This window comes from Pelodiscus sinensis, chromosome 14, assembly GCF_052426305.1.
Source record: "Pelodiscus sinensis isolate ZL-2025 chromosome 14, ASM5242630v1, whole genome shotgun sequence".
Lineage (NCBI taxonomy): Eukaryota > Metazoa > Chordata > Testudines > Trionychidae > Pelodiscus > Pelodiscus sinensis.
This window is the reverse complement of record NC_143065.1, coordinates 27099813-27118470: the sequence shown is the minus strand read 5'-3', so window position 1 is coordinate 27118470 and position 18658 is coordinate 27099813. Positions and strand designations below refer to the sequence as shown.

Sequence of the window (18658 nt, the reverse complement as noted above, 5' to 3'; positions counted from 1 at the left end):
TTAGACATATCTCATCCCTGCTGTTGCTTAGTGGGGTTTCTCAAGCATAACTCCCAGGAAGTATAAAATCAGCTCTCATCTGCCCTTAGTGGGTCTTCTGCCACTCACTGCTTTCACAAGGAATTGTAGCAATCCTGCTCTCTGCCTTAGGTCTGGGGCTAACTGTTGGTAAACAGACAGTAAAGTTAACCTATTCTGAAAGTACTGGGTCCTGTACTGATAGTTCTCCAGGTATACAATAAGGGCAAAAATAACTTGTTCTGAGTATAGGCAAAGTAATAAATCCTAAACATATGTTTAATAATGGCTCCATGGGTGCTCTTCTCAGGAAGCTGTACCTACTCGCTTTTGGTAGAGCTCCTTGCTTGCGTGTATTTACCACCACCTGTGTTAGGAGGGAAGCTAAGAAGAACATTCTAATCTTAGGCACTGAATATAAACACCTTTAACTAGCTTCCAGTTTAAGCTCCCTGTTTCCCAGTGAAATACCTCTGGAAAGCATCCATCAACTGTAGCGATAGGGATGTTCACTGTGTTGTGGCTGTTGGCTGGCTGAAGTGGGCATAAAGGTCAAGCAAGTATCACTTTGACTTTGGAGGGAGTGATATTTTGCTGTCAATTTTGAAAGCTGCTTTTTGCTAGAACAAATCATTGGGGGTGCATCCTGGGTTTTTTCTATACAATTCTCAGCATCTGAAGCATGCTGGTGCTGTTCTGTTGCTGCTCAAGTTTCTGTTGCTTGTTGACCACAGCAGAAGACCAGTGTTCCCTAGAAGTTGTGCGCTTGGGTGGCCATCCAGGAGAGATTCAAATTCAGCCCAGCTGCTTAGCAGAGCACCCACAGTTGCCAGCCTGCATTTGTATTGGTGATGCACAAGACAATTTATTCCACACATGGATGGAAAATAGAGAGAAGCTGAGCCAGGGGGAGGGGGAAAGAGGGGAAAAAAGGTCTGCGGCAAAACAGACAGGGCCTGAGTGCCTAGACCTCTGCTTAATCATGAAGCAAATGCTAAATTTAGATGAGTGGGTTTATTCATTATTTTAAATAGTTTCTCTCTTCCAAACCTAGTTAGGGCTGCAGAGTTAATATAGTTGGTAAGGGAGTACTGTGAGCAGGTGATTTAGTCAGAGTAGAAGTAGAACACAGGATGCCATAGTGGAAGAAGTGAAGGTGTAGGCCTTTGGCTGGAAAGGATGCCCCAGACAGAGACTGGCTGGAAAGGATGCCCCAGACAGAGACTGGCTAAGAGAGCCAAGGTACAAATTCATCCCTGAATTGTACTACCTACTTTCAATCAATCACAGTCTCTGCTGTCTTAGCCAGAAGCCATTTTGGCTAAAATTCATCAGTTCTCCCCAGCCGATTTTTGGCTGTTGCTACTCAGAGCTTCCCTTTCGGCCTCAGCAGTTCATCAAACAAGCTATTGCCGAATTAGGCCAAGTCTCTGCCCTGCCTTGCTTTGTGCTTCCCGGGTTACAAAAGGCTTACAGCTACACATTCTCTTGTGTCCTCTTTCCCTTAAACTAGCACTGTTCTTTCAAAAAGCCAGTCTCTAGAAATACACTTCTCCATTCATCTCCATTAAGTTATCTAATACAGCACTGGCCAAAAGACATGATCTAGTATTAGTATGTACTGGGCTCAAATGAATATGAAGAGAGGGGCTGCCTTTTGCCTATCCTGTCCAAGGATAATATTAGCAGGCATTATGAAAGAATGAGTGAGCTCTTTTGTTCTAAGTCAGACCACAATGTTAAAAATGCAGCAGCTGAAGAGTCAGGGAATTGTTCCTGACAGTTCATTTTGCTCACTGGCTGTAACTGGTATGTCTAGAGAGAAACATAAAAAAACACTGCTTGAAAACAAATGCCAGAAATCCAGCTGTAGTAAGCAGCAGTCTGTATGCTTTCCCCACAGTAATATTTATTAAATATGGTCAGTAAATTAGAGGAATATTCAATTCTAAGACTTTGTACTTAGTACAACAACATGTTAGCCTTTTGTCAACATACAATGTGAAACACAGATTAGGTTGTTCACAGTAAGTTACATTGTGATGGATGAAAAAGGCCCAGTGACATCAGTAACTCTTAAGAACTGGTTACAGTTAGCTTGACTCAGTTTTTTTTTAAATAGTTTAACAGTAAAATCATTGCAGCCAGGAGATTAAAAAAGGCTCCATTACAGTAAGAGCAAGGGAATGTATTTTTGGAGCAACAGTGAGCTACCAGTAAACACCTGACAGTAATCTTCCAGGCACAAAGCAAAAACAGTAGAGGCTGAGTTTTTTTGCATTTTCACGTAGCCAAGGAAGGATTGTGTGTTTTTTTTTTTTTTGTATACAAACTAAAGGAATACAAAATAAATACATTTTTAAAAGATGCATACAAAAATCAGTCAGTCAAATAGCAAGGCTTTCACAGAATGCCACACTGATAAAACAATTGTGAATCCATTTCAATCATGAAATTATGTTCGCAGTTTGAATTAGGTGTTCACTGAGGCAAAGGTACCATCACTTCGACATAATTAATGGGGAAGAAGCCAGACTCTCCATTTAACATGCCTTCATACCAATTCTCATCAATTTGATTGGTCAAAGTAATGATGTCGCCTTCCTTAAACCCAAGCTCTCCTTCATTTTCTGGCTCAAAGTCATACAGCGCTTGACAGCAAGGCTGATCCATGTGCGCCGAAGAACCTGCCCCGGTTGACAGAAAAAGAAAATATTTAACCACAGCTTTAAGTATTCCACTTACCTGCTGAACATGAAAATAAGGAGACAAACTTAGCTGTAAGCAGCAAAGAGCCCATAGTGTGGTTGCTGTTAGTTTTCCATCCCTTCTGCCGACAGGTCTGCTTCTGCTATGTAATATCACGTACAGCATGAAGGGTGATGAATGGCATAGAGCAATGGTGGGGAACCCAAGGCCCAGCCCCTGGCTTACCTGGATCTGACCCCTGAGGCTCAGGACTCCCTCCCAACATTGGGGAGCCTGGGCTGGCATCCCAGCCCCCCACCTCCCAGTCTCATGAGGCTGGATCACAAAAACTGCTAGCCTGGGCCCCACTAGGCTCTGCTGTGCGAGCAGAATGTGGGAAGTATCTTTCTCCTTCTCAGCTGAGGGCTGTGTCTGTGGGGATTTGTTTTTTTTCTTTTTTGCTTCTCACTCGTGTGTGGACCCCGACTGATTTTTCTGTGGGTCAGTGGCCCCTGGCCCATAAAAGGTTCTCCATCCCTGGCACAGAGGATCTTAAAAGCAGCTATATTTTTACTGCTCTTTGAATTTCCTTGGGAAACCTGAATGGCTTTAACAGGTGGCATGACCAAGATTCTGTTACCATATTTTGGGGGAAGGAGGCTTGAGGATTCTTTTTAAATAGGTGAGTGGATGAGCAGGTTGGCAAACAGCTGAACAAATCATTCAATCTATAAAACTAAGATCTGGGCTGCATGAAACCTACTAGCAGCTCACAGACATTTACCTTCCTTTCTACCCCTCCCCCCCCCATCCCCCTTCTGTTCTGAAATGTGATTTGTCCTTTTCATATGTGTTCACTTTTTTTAATTGTATCCTTTGGTATATATGGTTGTGACTATTTTCTTCCACTATTTGATCTGAGGAAGTGGGTCTGGCCCACGAAAGATCATCTAATAAACCATCTTGTTAGTCTTTAAAGTGCTACATAGTCCTGTATTTTGTTTCTACTAGCAGACAGGAATTCAACAAGCACGCGATGCACCAAAACTATAAACAGTTTAAAGCTCCAGTCCTACAAAATACGTTTGCCTGAGAGTGGTCCTATTGATTTCTAGCAGCATTACTTTCATATTAACATGTTTTCAGGACCTGGCCTTTAATTGCCGTATGCAGACATGAGGTTCTATCCTCTTCACCAGGTGCAGAGAGAGAGTTATCTCAAAGCTGCATGTATAGATATCTGCTCTGGTATGGCAACTCTGGTGTTCAAACCACTCACTGCATCTGCCTTTTACCTCAACTAGATCAGCAGTTAAATTAGGAACAGTAGTGCCTCTTAAAGTTGTTTTTTGTAAAACTATTTTTAGATAATGATTAATTGCAGTCCCACGTACACAGTATCTGATTTTCTTTATGACCTTAGAATGTTGTGATTGGCTTAGTTATACTACAAGATGTTCATTCCAAACATTCTTTTGTGTTTAAATATTAGTGGCATTATATACATAATACTAAAACCAGTACTTAAACTTTTTTCAGGGGGGGGGGGAGGGGAGTCAACGTGGCTAATTATTACACATGTATGATTAATAAAATACAAGAGATTTCCACTGCTAGCCAAAATGGCTAACTTTGTACATGTAATTTTTTCAGTGTAGACATTCTCATGTATGGATGGTTGTCATAAATGCAAGCCAGCTAAAGATATGTGAATCATGTATTATTATAGTCATTCATTCAACCTATGAATAGTAAATTATTCTGACAGCATTACTCAGCTATTCATATTCTAGATATCAGTTCTGTGGGCAGAGGCTATACATAGGTTTAGCCAGGGGTGAGCAAAGGGCCTTCTGCGGGCCGGATCTGGCCCACCAAGCTGATGGATCTGGCTTGTGGCTTCCCTGCCGCTCCCCCTCCACCAGGCGAATCAGGGCCTGGGGATGGGGAGCTTCAAAGTCTCTCACTTCCTTTCCCCGCTTTACCAGGAGTGTGCAGCGGCTAGAGTGACATGCTGATTTAAAAGAGCCAGCGTGTCTCTCTAGCCACCACAGAAGTGAGGAGACTTTGCATACTCCTCCACTCTTAGGCTCTGATTGGTTTGAGAGTGGGGGAGCTGCAGGGTGGCCATGTGCCAGATCCGGACCACAGAGGGCCCTTTGCCCATCCCTGGCTAGAGAGACATGCTGGCTCTTTTAAAACAGCCGGCGTGTGTCTCTAGCCACTGCATGCTCTTGCGAGGCCAGGAAACTTCACGTGCTCCCCAGACCCTGATATGCCTGGGGGCAGGGAGAGCAGGCTAGGCATCTAGAGGGAACACCAGCTGTTTTAAAACATCTGGCAGGGCTGGGGGGAGAGAGAAGGAAGACTTGCTCCCCCACCCCAGGCCAATTGGGAAGGGGGGGAAAGCACAAAAAGTTTCCTAGTCCTGCCCCTTCTGCCCAAGGCCCCACCCCTTCCGTTTAAACATTATTGCCTGCCTCTGGGTTTAGCTGAGGTTCATTTTTTTTCGTATGGCCATTGATTTTTAACTTATACCCACTTTACTAAAATAAAAATCCAATGATTTGGAATAAGTCTCTTCACAAAGGGAAAATGGGGAGAGGGAGAGGTTTCATGCTGCTTCTTGCTAATTTAGCAGAGTGCATTATATCAAGACAAAACTTTTTAATGCTCACTTTAATACAGCAAAACCGCTAATGAGGCTCTTAAATATTAAATTATTCTAGATATCCTTTTTGCTCAATCTTCATCATTCTCAAATATTCTAATCTTGGCTATCTTATGTTAATCAAGCAATCAGATTGAGAAATCATTTCTGTCTAGAACAGTCTGTACATCTGTTCAATGTTGTAATTCACATGCAGATTTTCAAAACCAACGCAAAGTTGTTAAATTCCATGTCACATTGGCAGATTTAAAAACAAATGTTAATCACAATGCTATTGTTTTAAAATATAAGGAAAGAAAGCCCTAAAAAGTAGCTGCTCACCTTTTCTAGCAACAAGAAGCAGAAAAATCTGAGGGGTAGCCATGTTAGTCTGTAACTCTAAAAATAAGTAGTCCTGTGGCACCTTAGAGCTAACAAATATATATGTGAGAGCAGGATGGTCTGAATGACTGTTTGCAATGCAGCCAGCTTCATGCCTGCCAGATGTGAGCTGTAAGACCAATTCTGCCCTGCAAGATAATCAACTGTTGATATGTAAATATAGCTAATGGGGGGGGTGGGAATGGAGAAGGAATCCGGGGTGTGGTTATGTAAATCCAATTCAGCCAGGGCTGATTGGAGGGTGAATTTTTGGAATGGAATGTGATGTATTGTAACTAATTTGGTGGTTGTGGGGTCACAAACCATACTACCCCTAAATGTAGGAACTATAAAATATGACACCAGTACTTGCAGGAGAGACACCATCTTTGTACAGGGTCTCAGATGAACAAGACTCCCCCTTCCAGATTTGAGTGGATAAATTGGGGGGGACAGCAAGAGGGGGAAGGGGCTTGAGCCAGCCTGATTCATGCCTGCCAGGTGTGAGCTAGAAGACTGGTTCAACCTGTCTGCTACCTTCCCCCTCCTCTCCCCTCCCCCCCGCCCCCCCGTTCTAAGGATAGACCTAAAGCAGACTCCATAAGGAGTCTCTCTGTTGTCCCAATGGAAGCTGGAATCTTTTGGCCAGCCTAGGTGGTGGTTCAGAGTTGAAATCGCTAAGAGCTAAAGTCACTGGTTTGGCCTGGAGCCAGCCCCATTGTGACTGGTGGGCAGGCAGCCAGCAGGGTGGCTGGCAGGAGTAATTGGCTAGCCGGCTGGCAGGAGGCCAGCAGGGCAACTGGCGAGAGCAGACAGCCAGGCTATGTCTAGACTGGCATGATTTTCCAGAAATGCTTTTAATGGAACAGTTTTCTGTTAAAAGCATTTTCGGAAAAGAGCGTCTAGATTGGCACGGATGCTTTTCTGCAAAAGCACTTTTTGCGGAAAAGCATCCGTGGCCAATCTAGACATGCTTTTCCGCAAAAAAGCCCCGATTGCCATTTTTGCGCAAGACAAATCTCAGCTGTCTACACTGGCCCTTTTGTGCAAAAGTTTTGCGCAAAAGGGACTTTTGCCCGAACGGGAGCAGCATAGTATTTCTGCAAAAAGCACTGATTTCTTACAGCAGGAAGTCAGTGCTTTTGCGGAAATTCAAGCAGCCAGTGTAGACAGCTGGCAAGTTTTTCCGGAAAAGCAGCTGACTTTCCGGAAAAACTGGCCACTCTAGACACAGCCCCAGAGGGGCGGCTGGCAGGAGCAAGTGGACCACAGGAGCAGCACAAAGGCGGCATGGCCTCAGGCTCAATGAGTGGAGTCATCATGGTGATGTGTCTGGGGCCGCACTGACTGGATAGAGTTGTAAGTGGGGTATGGAGAAAGTTTGGGTAGGCGAATGGGACCCTTACATTGTTGGACTAGTGAGCCTGGAAGGCAAAGGACACTGCTCAATCCATTTGAGCTGGGACGGTTACTCGTGGGTTGGTTATGCACTCTGGTTATGGTATTTTCCCAAGTTAATACCATTAACTCTTTCTCACTTTCATTAAAAGTTTCTTATCTATGCTCAGGCTCTGTGCTTGCGAATGGGGGAGCATTGCCTCTCAGAGGTGCCCTGGGGTATATGAATTTCCTAAGCTATGGGTGGGGGCTTGAGCCGGTTGTGTGTGAGATGGATGAAAAGGGACCCCTAGATATTGAACCCGGCCCTGGCTGCTGCCAGTGCTACCTGGCAGAAGGGGTTACATATAGAATCATGAGCTTTCATGGGCAAAACCCACTTCTTCATGAAAGTTCATGATACTATATATATTTTTGCTAGTCTCTAAGGTGCCATGGGACTACTCGTTTTTTAAAGAAGCAGAACAAGCATCTCGAGCAAGCAAAACTACTCAAACCAGTAAATGCTGCTCTTGTATCTGTGGACAAACACTAGCAAGGAAGTTTAACATTGTGCCCCTACTTGTCATTACTTTAAATTATTTTGCTCCAAAATCTTAACATTCTGCTTTGTAGATGGATTCTCTATTCTTCCCAGCCTATTTATACCACTCTATCAATATAAAAAGGCAATAAACACAACCCAACAGAAATGGCATCCGTGGAATTCTCTCAGCAAAACAGGATTCTCTTAGATCAAGGATGGGGAATCTAAGGCCTAGAGGGCCGAATGTGGTCCCCAGCTTGCTTGGATCTAGTCCCCAAGGCTCAGGGCTCCACCACCAGCATTGGAGAGCCCACATGGTGCTCGCTCTCTCCTGCCGTGGGGCTGGAGGCGCATATAGTCTACTAGCCTGCCACCCTCAGGTTCTGGTGTGCAAGGGGAATGTGAGGACTGTCTCTTCTTTTCAGTCAGGAGGCACATCAGTGAGGGGTTGTTTGGTTTTTTTGCTTCTCACTTATGTGTGGCCCCTGACTGATTTTTTTTTTCTGTGGGTCAGCAGCCTCTGACCCCAAAAAAAGTTCCCCACCCCTATCTTATATGTTGCAAAGCAAAGATGGAGTGCTTTTATACCACTGCCTTTACTGCCACTGCACTCAGGGACATAATGAGGTGGAATAGGGTGTAGACAGAATGTGCTGAGCTGTGGCTATTTCCACAGTGAGAAATCAAGCAATCCCTAGATCAGATGACAGTTTTTAAATCTACTTTTGTTTACCCTCTTCCTGACCTGATCTGTGCTAAGCCCATTTCAGTTGGGCTGCATCTAGACTGGCATGATTTTGCGGAAATACTTTTAACAGAAAAACTTTTCTGTTAAAAGTATTTCCGCAAAAGAGCGTCTAGATTGGCACAGATGCTTTTGCGCAAAAAGTGCTTTTGCACAAAAGCATCCGTGGCCAGTCTAGACGCGACTTTGCACAAGAAAGCCCCGATCGCCATTTTAGCCAGCGGGGCTTTTTTGCGCAAAACAGTTCTTCCTTGTCTACACTGGCCCTCTTGGGCAAGTATTCTTGCGCAAAAGGGCTTTTTCCCGAGTGGGAGCGGGAAAGTATTTGCACAAGAAGCATTGATTTTGTACATTACAAAGTCAGTGCTCTTGCGCAAATTCAAGCGGCCAGTGTAGACAGCTGGCAAGTTTTTGCACAAAAGCAACTGCTTTTGTGCAAAATCTTGCCAGTCTGGACGCACCCATACAGGCCAGGATCTGGGTCCTATTCTACCACAGAAATAGGGTGAACAGTGGCAAAAATAATCAGGTGTTTTCAAACAGCAGCTTCCTCAATATAGAATATGGAAGCTGTATCTTGTCATTTGAAGTGCCAACAGCAGAAAAAGCCTGTCTGAATAATGGGAAATATTTCTTGTTTTCACCAGCTGTTCTGGTAGGGGCTTGACAGACAACATTTACTCCAGCAACCAGTTTATTTCTCACAGCAAGATGTGTGATATTACGCTGCTAACACTGGGTGCAGAATGTGTTTGTTTTAAAAGCTTGAGCCTTTTACGATCATAAAGACAAATCACATTGGTTTTGTTTTCTTAAAACAAGGCGGGATAAAAATATTGAGAAGGGGGAGGGAACATTTTGCCTTTTAGCCTCCAAATATCTGGGCAGTGGGGAGAGGGTGGAAAATCTCAATGCAACATGGAAGGATCTTAAAGTAATGGCTACAGCTATTCCAGAACCTAACATCAGTCAAGGTCTTCATTAGAAGAATGCAGCTGCTGCTAATCTACTGCATCTGATGTCACTGCTGTACAGTCCGGCAAAACAAAGCATTCCTGTTGAACAGAAGAGAGGCAGCGCTGGTCGCCAGTTTTAAAGTGCACAATTTAACAACGCCAAGAGGTCACGTGGCTCCATCCTCCACTGTGCAAACTCTCTAAAGATTGTTGCAGAGATTTAAGAAGCTGGGGAAATTGCAGCAGCATTTCTGTTAATTTATTGTACCACACCTGCCTCTTTTTAATTATAGCCAAAGCAACATGCCACCTACTGCAGCTGCTGCGTTAAGCCAACCGTTCATGGATAGAGATGGTAAGCTCTTGGGGGCAGCAACTGTCTTTTTGCTCTATGCTTGTCTAGCATCTTGCACAAAGGGATCCTGCTCCATGACACGGCTCCTTGGTGCTAGAGTAATGCAAATAATGCATAAGAAATAAACATATCGAAAGACTGTTTGGCCTGATCTATTGGACCAACCAAATGCAGACTGAATTTATAGTGATAGAACATAGAGACTGTAAAGCATGAGACTGCGTGTACTTTTGGGACTGTACCAGCTGATGCCAGATGACCATCTAACTATGCCATCTTTCCCCAAAAGGAATTTCCAGTAGGCATTGCTGCTCTCTTTGCTGCACACCGAAGCACACATACAGTAGCAGAAATCTGTAGTAAAGAAAGAATCACATCTAGATGTGCCTGCAGGTAGGATTCATTTAGCCCTCTCTTGCAGCCTGATTTTTAGGTACATAAGTAACTTTACTCCCATGAGTTAGTCCCATTAAATTCAAACCTAGGGCAGCTAACCAGAACTACTTTGCTTTGATGAACAAAATGAATGAATGGCGAGATGTGGCTTTGCATATAAACTGTTTCATAATGAGCCAGATGATACTCTCAGCTTCTGCTGATTAATTAGGACAACAGCAAATTAGAACAAAACATAGATTTGTCATCTATATTTCATTAGGAAAGCAGTTAATCATCCAGGACTTTTTTTCCATACAATAATTTTTTTAAGGAGCTGATCCTGCACTGTTTGCCTGTCAGCTACTTCCCTTGTGGAAGTAGACCCACTGTAGTTAAGAACTGTACAAAGGAAAACACCACCCCTATTCCAAAGAGCTTACAATGTACAATGCCTAATATCTCATATTTTAGAAGTGTGTGTGTGTGCCTGCCTGCCTGCCTCTCCATCTGTATGTCAGTTTGTTCAAGACCACCTCCTAGACAGTAAGAGCTAGGACCACCAAATTTGGTATGCAGCTTTTTATAATAACTTAAAGCAAGGTCACACCAGGCCAATAGGATGTGCCTGGAATTCAATAGTTTTTCATATTTCAAACAAATAAAAGGAAGTTCTTCTTCACACAGTGCACAGTCAACTTGTGGAACTCTTTGCCTGAGGAGGTTGTGAAGGCTAGGACTATAACAGGGTTTAAAAGAGAACTAGATAAATTCATGGAGGTTAAGTCCATTAATGGCTATTAGCCAGGATGGGTAAGGAATGGTGTCCCTAGCTTCTGTTTGTCAGATGGTGGAGATGGATGGCAGGAAAGAGATCGCTTGATCATTATCTGTTCGGTTCACTCCCTCTGAGGCACCTGACATTGGCCACTGTCAGCAGACAGGATACTGGGCTGGATGGACCTTTGATCTGACCCAGTATGGCCTTTCTTACGTTTTTATGTTCTTAATGGAAAAGGAAGAACAGTTATACTGCAGAATGACCACAGGAGATAGCAAAGAGCCAAAGATGGGGACCAGAACAGCTATAGCCCCATTGGCCCAACAGAGTATAGAGATGGAGAAAAGGACAGCTATCCACTATATATTTCAAAGAGTTGGTCTTATTTGAGTTAAGGACCCGAGCATCACCGGGCAAATCATCTAGTAGTACGGGCAGTCCCTGGGTTATGTACAAGCTAGGGACTGTAGGTTTGTTCTTAAGTTGAATTTGTATGTAAGTCGGAACTGGTACATATTGTACCCCAGGTGTTCCCGATTCAGACGCTGTTGAAACTGACCACTGGCTGACTACAGGAAGCCCGAGGCAGAGCTGCTTTGCCCCAGGCTTCCTGGAATCAGCCGCTGATCAGTTTCAGCAGCAGCTGACTTAGGGACACCTGGGGTAGAGCAGCTGGGGCGCTGCCAGGTTGGTCCCCGCAGCGCCGAGGTGCGGCGCTGCGGGGACCAACCCGGCAGCGCCCCAGCTGCTCTGTCCCAGGCATCCAGATTCAGCCGCTGTTGAAACTGACCAGCAGCGGCTGAATCGGACACGCCTGGGGCAGAGCAGTTGGCGTGCTGCTGGGTTGGTCCGGTAGCGCCGCACCTCGGCACTGTGGGACCAACCCGGCAGACCCCCAGCTGCTCTGCCCCAGGCGTCCTGATTCAGCCGCTGGTCACTGACCAGCAGCGAGAAAAGCCTGGTCTGCTGGGGGGGGCACAGCTAGTGCGCCCCCCCCCAGCAGACCAGGGAGACGCAGGCAGCGGGACCGCCCAGACGCGCCACGGTCTCGCCGCCCACGTACTCCGCGGCTTTGCTCCGCGTCTCCCTGGTCTGCTGGGGCCCCCCAGCAGACCAGGGTGACGCGGAGCAGCTTTTCTCGCCGTGGAGGACACGGGCGGCGGGACCACAGCGCGTCTGGGCGGTCCCGCCGCCCGCGTCCTCCGCTGTGAGAAAAGCCCCATTCGTAAATAGGGATCCAACGTAAGTCGGGGACTGCCTGTATATGATTTACAAAATACTGTCAGACAATTTATGCAAAATGGTGCCGAGTGTTTTAGATGTTAGGAAATGGGGAAGCTTGACTGCATGTTCAGCATGGTCACCTCATTCAAATCACTCCTAAAAACTCTCCTCTACTTTTGATGGAAATGAATATTTTTCACACTTACCTGCATACCACATTTGGTGGCCCTAGCTCTTACTGTTTAGGAGTTCTTGAACAAAAGGACTCACAGATGGACAGACAGACAGGTGCACATTTCTAAAATATACAGTAAGATAAGTCAAATCTGTTTCATTATTCTTGTTTAGATATAAAATAATCACAGCAAGCTTCCCAGATTATACATCCAGAGCCACATTTATCGCTGGCATGCTGCACAGAAGTCAATAGTATTAATGCTCCCCTCCCATCCCCCAAATGCTAGGAAAGAGGAGACAGAGGAGAAACACCCATGGCTTTACTGATGATCACACCTGCTGAAAGTCCCCAGCTTCTTTGAAAAAAAATTGAGTGCTAGATGAGGTAACCACATTATGGTTTTTGGTGCCATTAGAGAGAGAGTTTATAGATCAGTTACAAAATATTTCCCTGTGAGCTTGGACTAAAGAGTGGAATTGGACTCAGGCAGCTAACCCAAACCACTGTGCTTGTTGCAACATCCACATTTCTATTTTTAGGGCATTAGCTCAAGAAGAATTAGGAGCTGGCTGTAGACTCAACCAGTTATTCTCTGGGCTACTTTTCTATCCTCTGGCTTTATTCACACCTTCCAATTTCTGCTTGAGCTATTGAGAGTCCATTTACATGGACTACATGTACATTCCCAGTGTAGTGCAAATATACCCTTAGTCTTTTTTCTCTCTTCAAGCTGGAAGCATGAAATATAGCCCCATATTTCCATCCTCCTCCACGTCTAATTCTTTTTTTCTCTGTTTCCCTCCCAGTTCTCTGTAAAAAAAGAAACAAGACAGAGGAAAACAGAAATTGGAAAGAATGAATAAAGCCACAGGGTAGAAAAGTAGCCCAGAGAGTAACTGACTCAGAGAAACAGCCAGCCAGCACCTAATTCTCAAGCTAAGTGAAGGATGGGACCTATGAATCGCTGTGCCTTCCTTTCAGATCCTGGCCTATTCTTTCAGATCCTGGCTTACGGAAAAAGTATTGGTGGCTTCTTAGGCCACATCTTCACTTGTCACGCTGGAGAGCAAACTTTTGGCATTCGATTTAGCGGGTCTAGTTAAGACCCGCTAAATCAAATGCTGAGGGCAGCACTGGTACTCCTCGCAATTGAAAGGAGTAAGGGAAGCCAACGGGAGCATTTGCTCTCATTGGCCTCCCTTTATAAAGATGGTGCCACAGTTGGCTTAAGGTAAGCCAACTCCAGTTACATATTTTATATTGTTGGAGCAAAGTACCTTATCCCAACCTTCCAAGTATAATGTAGACTTGACCTTTACTCTTTCCCTTTTGCTTTATTATTGTTTGTCTTTTGTGTTTCGCTATTTGCCTCTGCATATGACTTACTAAGGGTATGTCTACACTGCATTCCTCTTTCAAGAGAGGAATGCAAATGCAGATGAACAAAATTGCAAACGAAGCGCGGATTTGAATTTCCTGCATTTCATTTGCATAATCATGACCGGGCGCTATTTCAAAATACCCTATTTAAAAAAAATGCTGTCTAGACATAGTTATTTCAAAATAAAACCTTTCTTTCACAATTACCCTTACTCCTTAAAAATGAGGTTTAAGGGTAATTTTGAAAAAGGGTTTTCTTTTGAAATAACCGCGTCTAGACAGGGTTGCTTTTCTTGAAATAGGGTATTTTGAAATAGCGCCCGGACGTGATTATGCAAATGAAGCACAGGAAATTCAAATCCGCGCTTCATTTGCAATTTCATTCATTTGCATTTGCATTCCTCTCTCAAAAAAGGAATGCAATGCAAACATACCCTAAGGATACAAGAGAGACAGAGGAAAAATGCCTTTCATCAGAGAGATGAGATGGTCTGATCCAACATTTAAATTACTTATTGGCTACGTCTAGACTGCCATGATTTTCCGGAAATGCTTTTAACGGAAAAGTTTTCCGTTAAAAGCATTTTCGGAAAAGAGCATCTAGATTGGCAGGACGCTTTTCCACAAAATCACTTTTTGCGGAAAAGCGTCCGTGGCCAATCTAGACGCTCTTTTCCGCAAAAAAAGCTCCAATCGCCATTTTCGCGATCGGGGCTTTTTTGCGGAAAAGAAATCTCTGCTGTCTACACTGGCCCTTTTCCACAAAAGTCTTTCGGAAAAAGACTTTTGCCCAAATGGGAGCAGCAAAGTATTTCCGCAAAAAGCACTGATTTCTTACAGTAGGAAGTCAGTGCTTTTGCAGAAATTCAAGCGGACAGTGTAGAAAGCTGGCAAGTTTTTCCGGATAAGCGGCAGATTTTCCGGAAAAACTGGCCAGTCTAGACACAGCCACAATGTTTAGCTTTTCCAATGACCAGTGACAAGATAAGAATATTAAGCACCTTGAAGAAAATTTCAAAAAAAGCTGACCATCTTTTTTTCCATTAGGTCAGGGTCTATGCATGTGAAGTAGTGACAGATACACATTAACAAGTATAGCAGTATTTCCCACACACGCTAAGTTTTGCATGTTATTGATCTGGCTTGTGGCCCCAGAAGCAGTTACGTGCTAGCAAAAAGTTGTGATCATATTTAATTGTCTGTGTTACACCTAGAGTTTTGTACTTTAATGGTTTTAAAAGTGAATAAAAACATACATCAGACCATTTTCAGCTGTGAGTAGCTAACTGTAGCAATAGGCATCTTAGTTGCATTGATAACTGCTAGACTCTATGGGTATGTCTACACTGCACAGCTATTTCGGGCTACCTCTGGTATCCTGAAATAGCTACCCCGCATCTAAACAAGCCACCCGTTATTTTGAAATATTTTTCAAAATAACGGGCGCACTGTTTCGGCATCCCGGTAACCCTCATTCCATGAGGGTTAAAGGATGTTTCAAAATGGCATGTTATTTTGAAATTTGGTGCTTTGTAGACATGTCAAATTTCAAAATAAGCTATTTCAAAATAAATCCAAAATAAGATACACAATTTCAATAGTGCAACTTGCATATCTTGACTTTAAGGTGCTGTGTAGATGCACCCTATGGGTTTACCACTTGCATTATACTTATTATTCCTCCATAACATGCATACATCAACATGCTGATTCCACAATGGTGGGCTCACCTGATAATTTTATTGAAGAACTGTAGGAGATCCCATTGTGCTGCTGGTTATCGCTAACTTCCAGAGCTGAAGTTATTATAGGTTTTGGCTTGAATTCACGCTTAGGACGACTAGATGCTCCATTTATTCTGAAACACAGAGAAAGATTGACAAGACGTTTATTTCTGGAATGTCATAGAAGCCATAGTGCTTCTGCTTGGATTTAGTGCTTTAACAACTGAAGGGCAGATGGTTTAAAAACATTTTGCAATATAATCATCCACATCTGCTTGAACCCAATGTAATATTTCACAGTCTTGGCTTTTATACAGTTTTATAGCTGTGTTGACTGGGCCACAAGTGACATGCATAGAAACAAATCCAGTAAACTAGTGGGCTACGTCTAGACTGGCATGATTTTCTGCAAATGCTTTTAACGGAAAAGTTTTTCCATTAAAAGCATTTGCGGAAAAGAGCGTCTAGATTGGCATAGACGCTTTTCTGCAAAAGCACTTTTTGCGGAAAAGCGTCCGTGCCAATCTAGACGCGGTTTTGCGCAAGAAAGCCCAGATCGCCATTTTCGCCATCGGGGTTTTTTTGTGCAAAACAGTTTTGAGCTGTCTACATTGGCCCTCTTGCGCAAAAACATTTCTGGAAAAGGGCTTTTGCCCAAACAGGAACGTCAAAGCATCTGCGCAAGAAGCACTGATTTTGGACAGTAGAACATTAGTGCTTTTGCGCAAAATCAAGCGGCCAGTGTAGACAGCTGGCAAGTTTTTGCGCAAAAGCAAGCGCTTTTGCGGAAAAACTTGCCAGTCTAGACGCAGCCATGATGTTTTAGAACTCAAATCCTTATTGCTTGTAACTCGGAGAGCAGAAAGCATAATTACGAGTGATAAATATTTTTCTTTTTGCTCCATATCACACAAAGTCTCTATGGTTAATCGTCAACACATCACTTCAGAACTGTCCTAGACAAATGGCAATTTCTTCATGCACTGTAGGATTTTATGTCTACAACACTCGGTACAATGAATAGGTCAGTTTTTTTAACAAAGCTTCAAAAAATGTGGCTCAGAAAATGTGTGACCATGTTTACTTGTGGGCACAAGGATACAAATATTTTGTGCACACAAAACATACAATGGTAAGTGGAGATGCTCCTGATTAATTCCGGCATATGTGGGTGTGGTGCTTGACATGATCATGAATAGGTCAGTTTTTTTTAACAAAGCTTCAAAAAATGTGGCTCAGAAAATGTGTGACCGTGTTTACTTGTGTGCACAAGGATACAAATATTTTGTGCACACAAAACATACAATGGTAAGTGGAGATGCTCCTGATTAATTCCGACATATGTGGGTGTGGTGCTTGACATGATCATAAGTTTTGTGGTCAGATTTCATTATACAGAAGGGTGTAAATCCTTACAGGCCTACCATGCATCAAAAAGTCACATTTAACAGGAGATTTAAGGTGATTAAGTCTGTAAGATACAGAGATGTAACAAATGAACACAGATATAAAAAGATGCATCTGTGATGTACCTGTGAGACGCTGCTGCTCTGAGCTGCAATTCAATGTCATCATGCACTCCTGAATGTTAGCTCTAAACAATAGGGAGAATTCTCTGATCAGGTGTATTCTTACCGGTTTTGCAGTGTGCTCTGCAGTTCCTCCAGAATTTCTGTGGACTGTTTATGGTAGTCTAGTGCTGCTTCTATAAATACTGCCAACTGGCTAACTTGCTCTATCTAAAGTATAAAGTAGAAAATGACTTTAAAGAAGGCTGCATATCAGCTATGGAGTCAACTATAAGAGTTCTAAAAAACAATAATAACTCCAGTTGAAAACACTCAAAATAGACCAGGTATCTTATAAGAGCTTGGGATCTTACAGGGTCATATTTCTGTACAGTAAGGATTTGACATAGCTTGCAGTGAGCTCCATGTGGGCAGAGCCATGTGACTACACTGAATCCGAGTGGGGCTCATTGCAGGATCAGGACCATAATACAATATTTGTTCTTGTGTCTATAATGGGACTTATTCAAATGAAGTAATTTGATCACATACATTTATAGTTCCCCCTTTCTTAACTGGGAAAGGTCCTGAAATAGACACAGATAAGATCCCGTATCAGGTAGCAGTGGATTTCAGATCAGTGGTGTCTGGCGACATGAGGTTATGCCATATCTTATTACACAACCAATGAATGTATTCTAATTGCATTAAACCACAAACTGCAGTCCAAATATATCTCTCTAGGTGGCAGCATTTATAAACGGAAATAAAATGTGATTTCTCTGCTCAGATTTTAAAACTGCTGCTAAGTGTTCCAGAATCTGCATACTGAAATGGAGGAGGAAGGAGGGGAACTCAGTTCCCTTCCACATTCACAAAAAGATTTTTTAAAAATGGTAAAAATACTCTGTCCCACAGCAAACTGGCCAATCCATGACTAGCAACTCTGATAAAGTAATCATTATTTCTTCTTCTCTCTTTTTTTGAATACATTACATTTTGATGTTGAGTCCCAACAAAATGAAATGCAGTGTATCACTCTGTCAGGCCTCTACAGGGCCTGATCAGGAGACAGTGTGTGTTGGTAGATTTGTTAAGATCAGATTATTGGTTTATGTTTTAATTTGATGCAATATTTTACTTGCTTTTTCCTTTTCAAAGTGTTCTGAAAACTTGCCTAGAACTCTAATGAAGCAAAACACTGCCATTCAACGTGCCAAATCTCAACTGGTGTAAACTGACGTAGCTCCACTGAAGTCAAGATACCAACACCAGCTGAGGAACTGGCACATTTGTTTTCATTTTACAAGACTTCATGTGTGCATTTCAATAGATATCTAGACATTCATGACAGTCTCTCCCATTATGGTTTGAATGGGTGACTAACCTAAGTGGCTACAGCTGCTGGTTTAACTTAGACATAAATCTGATGATGTAGCTGAACGCTAAGCAAACTCTGACACTGAGTAAAGTCAGGATGAAGAAATCTCATTCAGGGGACATACTCAGGTGGGGATAGAATCTTCTTTTCCAAATCAGCAGCAAGATACCCAAGAGGAGCTTAGTTGTTGCTATGAGTCTGCCAATTTCCTCTCTCCCACAAAGTTTTTACTGCCCCGGAGTGTGCCGATCCATATTAGTGCAGGGCAGTGGAGTCTCCTTTCAGGACTCTGCAGCATGTCTCTTTCTGAGCCACAGAACCAGGGACATTTCTCTGCTTTTAAGTCCTGACATGTCTGGGAAGGAGAGGAGATGACATATCCTATCACAC

General features: G+C 43.3%; 1 protein-coding gene across 4 annotated transcripts in view; it reads right to left on the bottom strand.

The window, feature by feature from the left end:
* Window positions 1-1905: 1905 nt before the first annotated feature.
* SH3GL3 (SH3 domain containing GRB2 like 3, endophilin A3) overlaps window positions 1906-18658 on the bottom strand; it is a 93297-nt gene continuing 76544 nt past the window's right edge. The window contains exons 6-8 of one of the 4 annotated variants that reach the window (XM_089782055.1): window positions 17015-17118; window positions 15386-15513; window positions 1906-2705 (exon numbers count right to left, since the gene is read on the bottom strand). In XM_089782055.1, the coding sequence (XP_089638181.1) occupies window positions 2500-2705; window positions 15386-15513; window positions 17015-17118 (438 nt within the window). In that variant the 3' untranslated portion in view covers window positions 1906-2499. Of the gene's footprint in view, window positions 2706-8551; window positions 10072-12099; window positions 13086-15385; window positions 15514-17014; window positions 17119-18658 lie in introns of those variants that run through there. The other 3 variants (XM_006139249.5, XM_089782054.1, XM_089782056.1) reach the window with 3 other exon arrangements.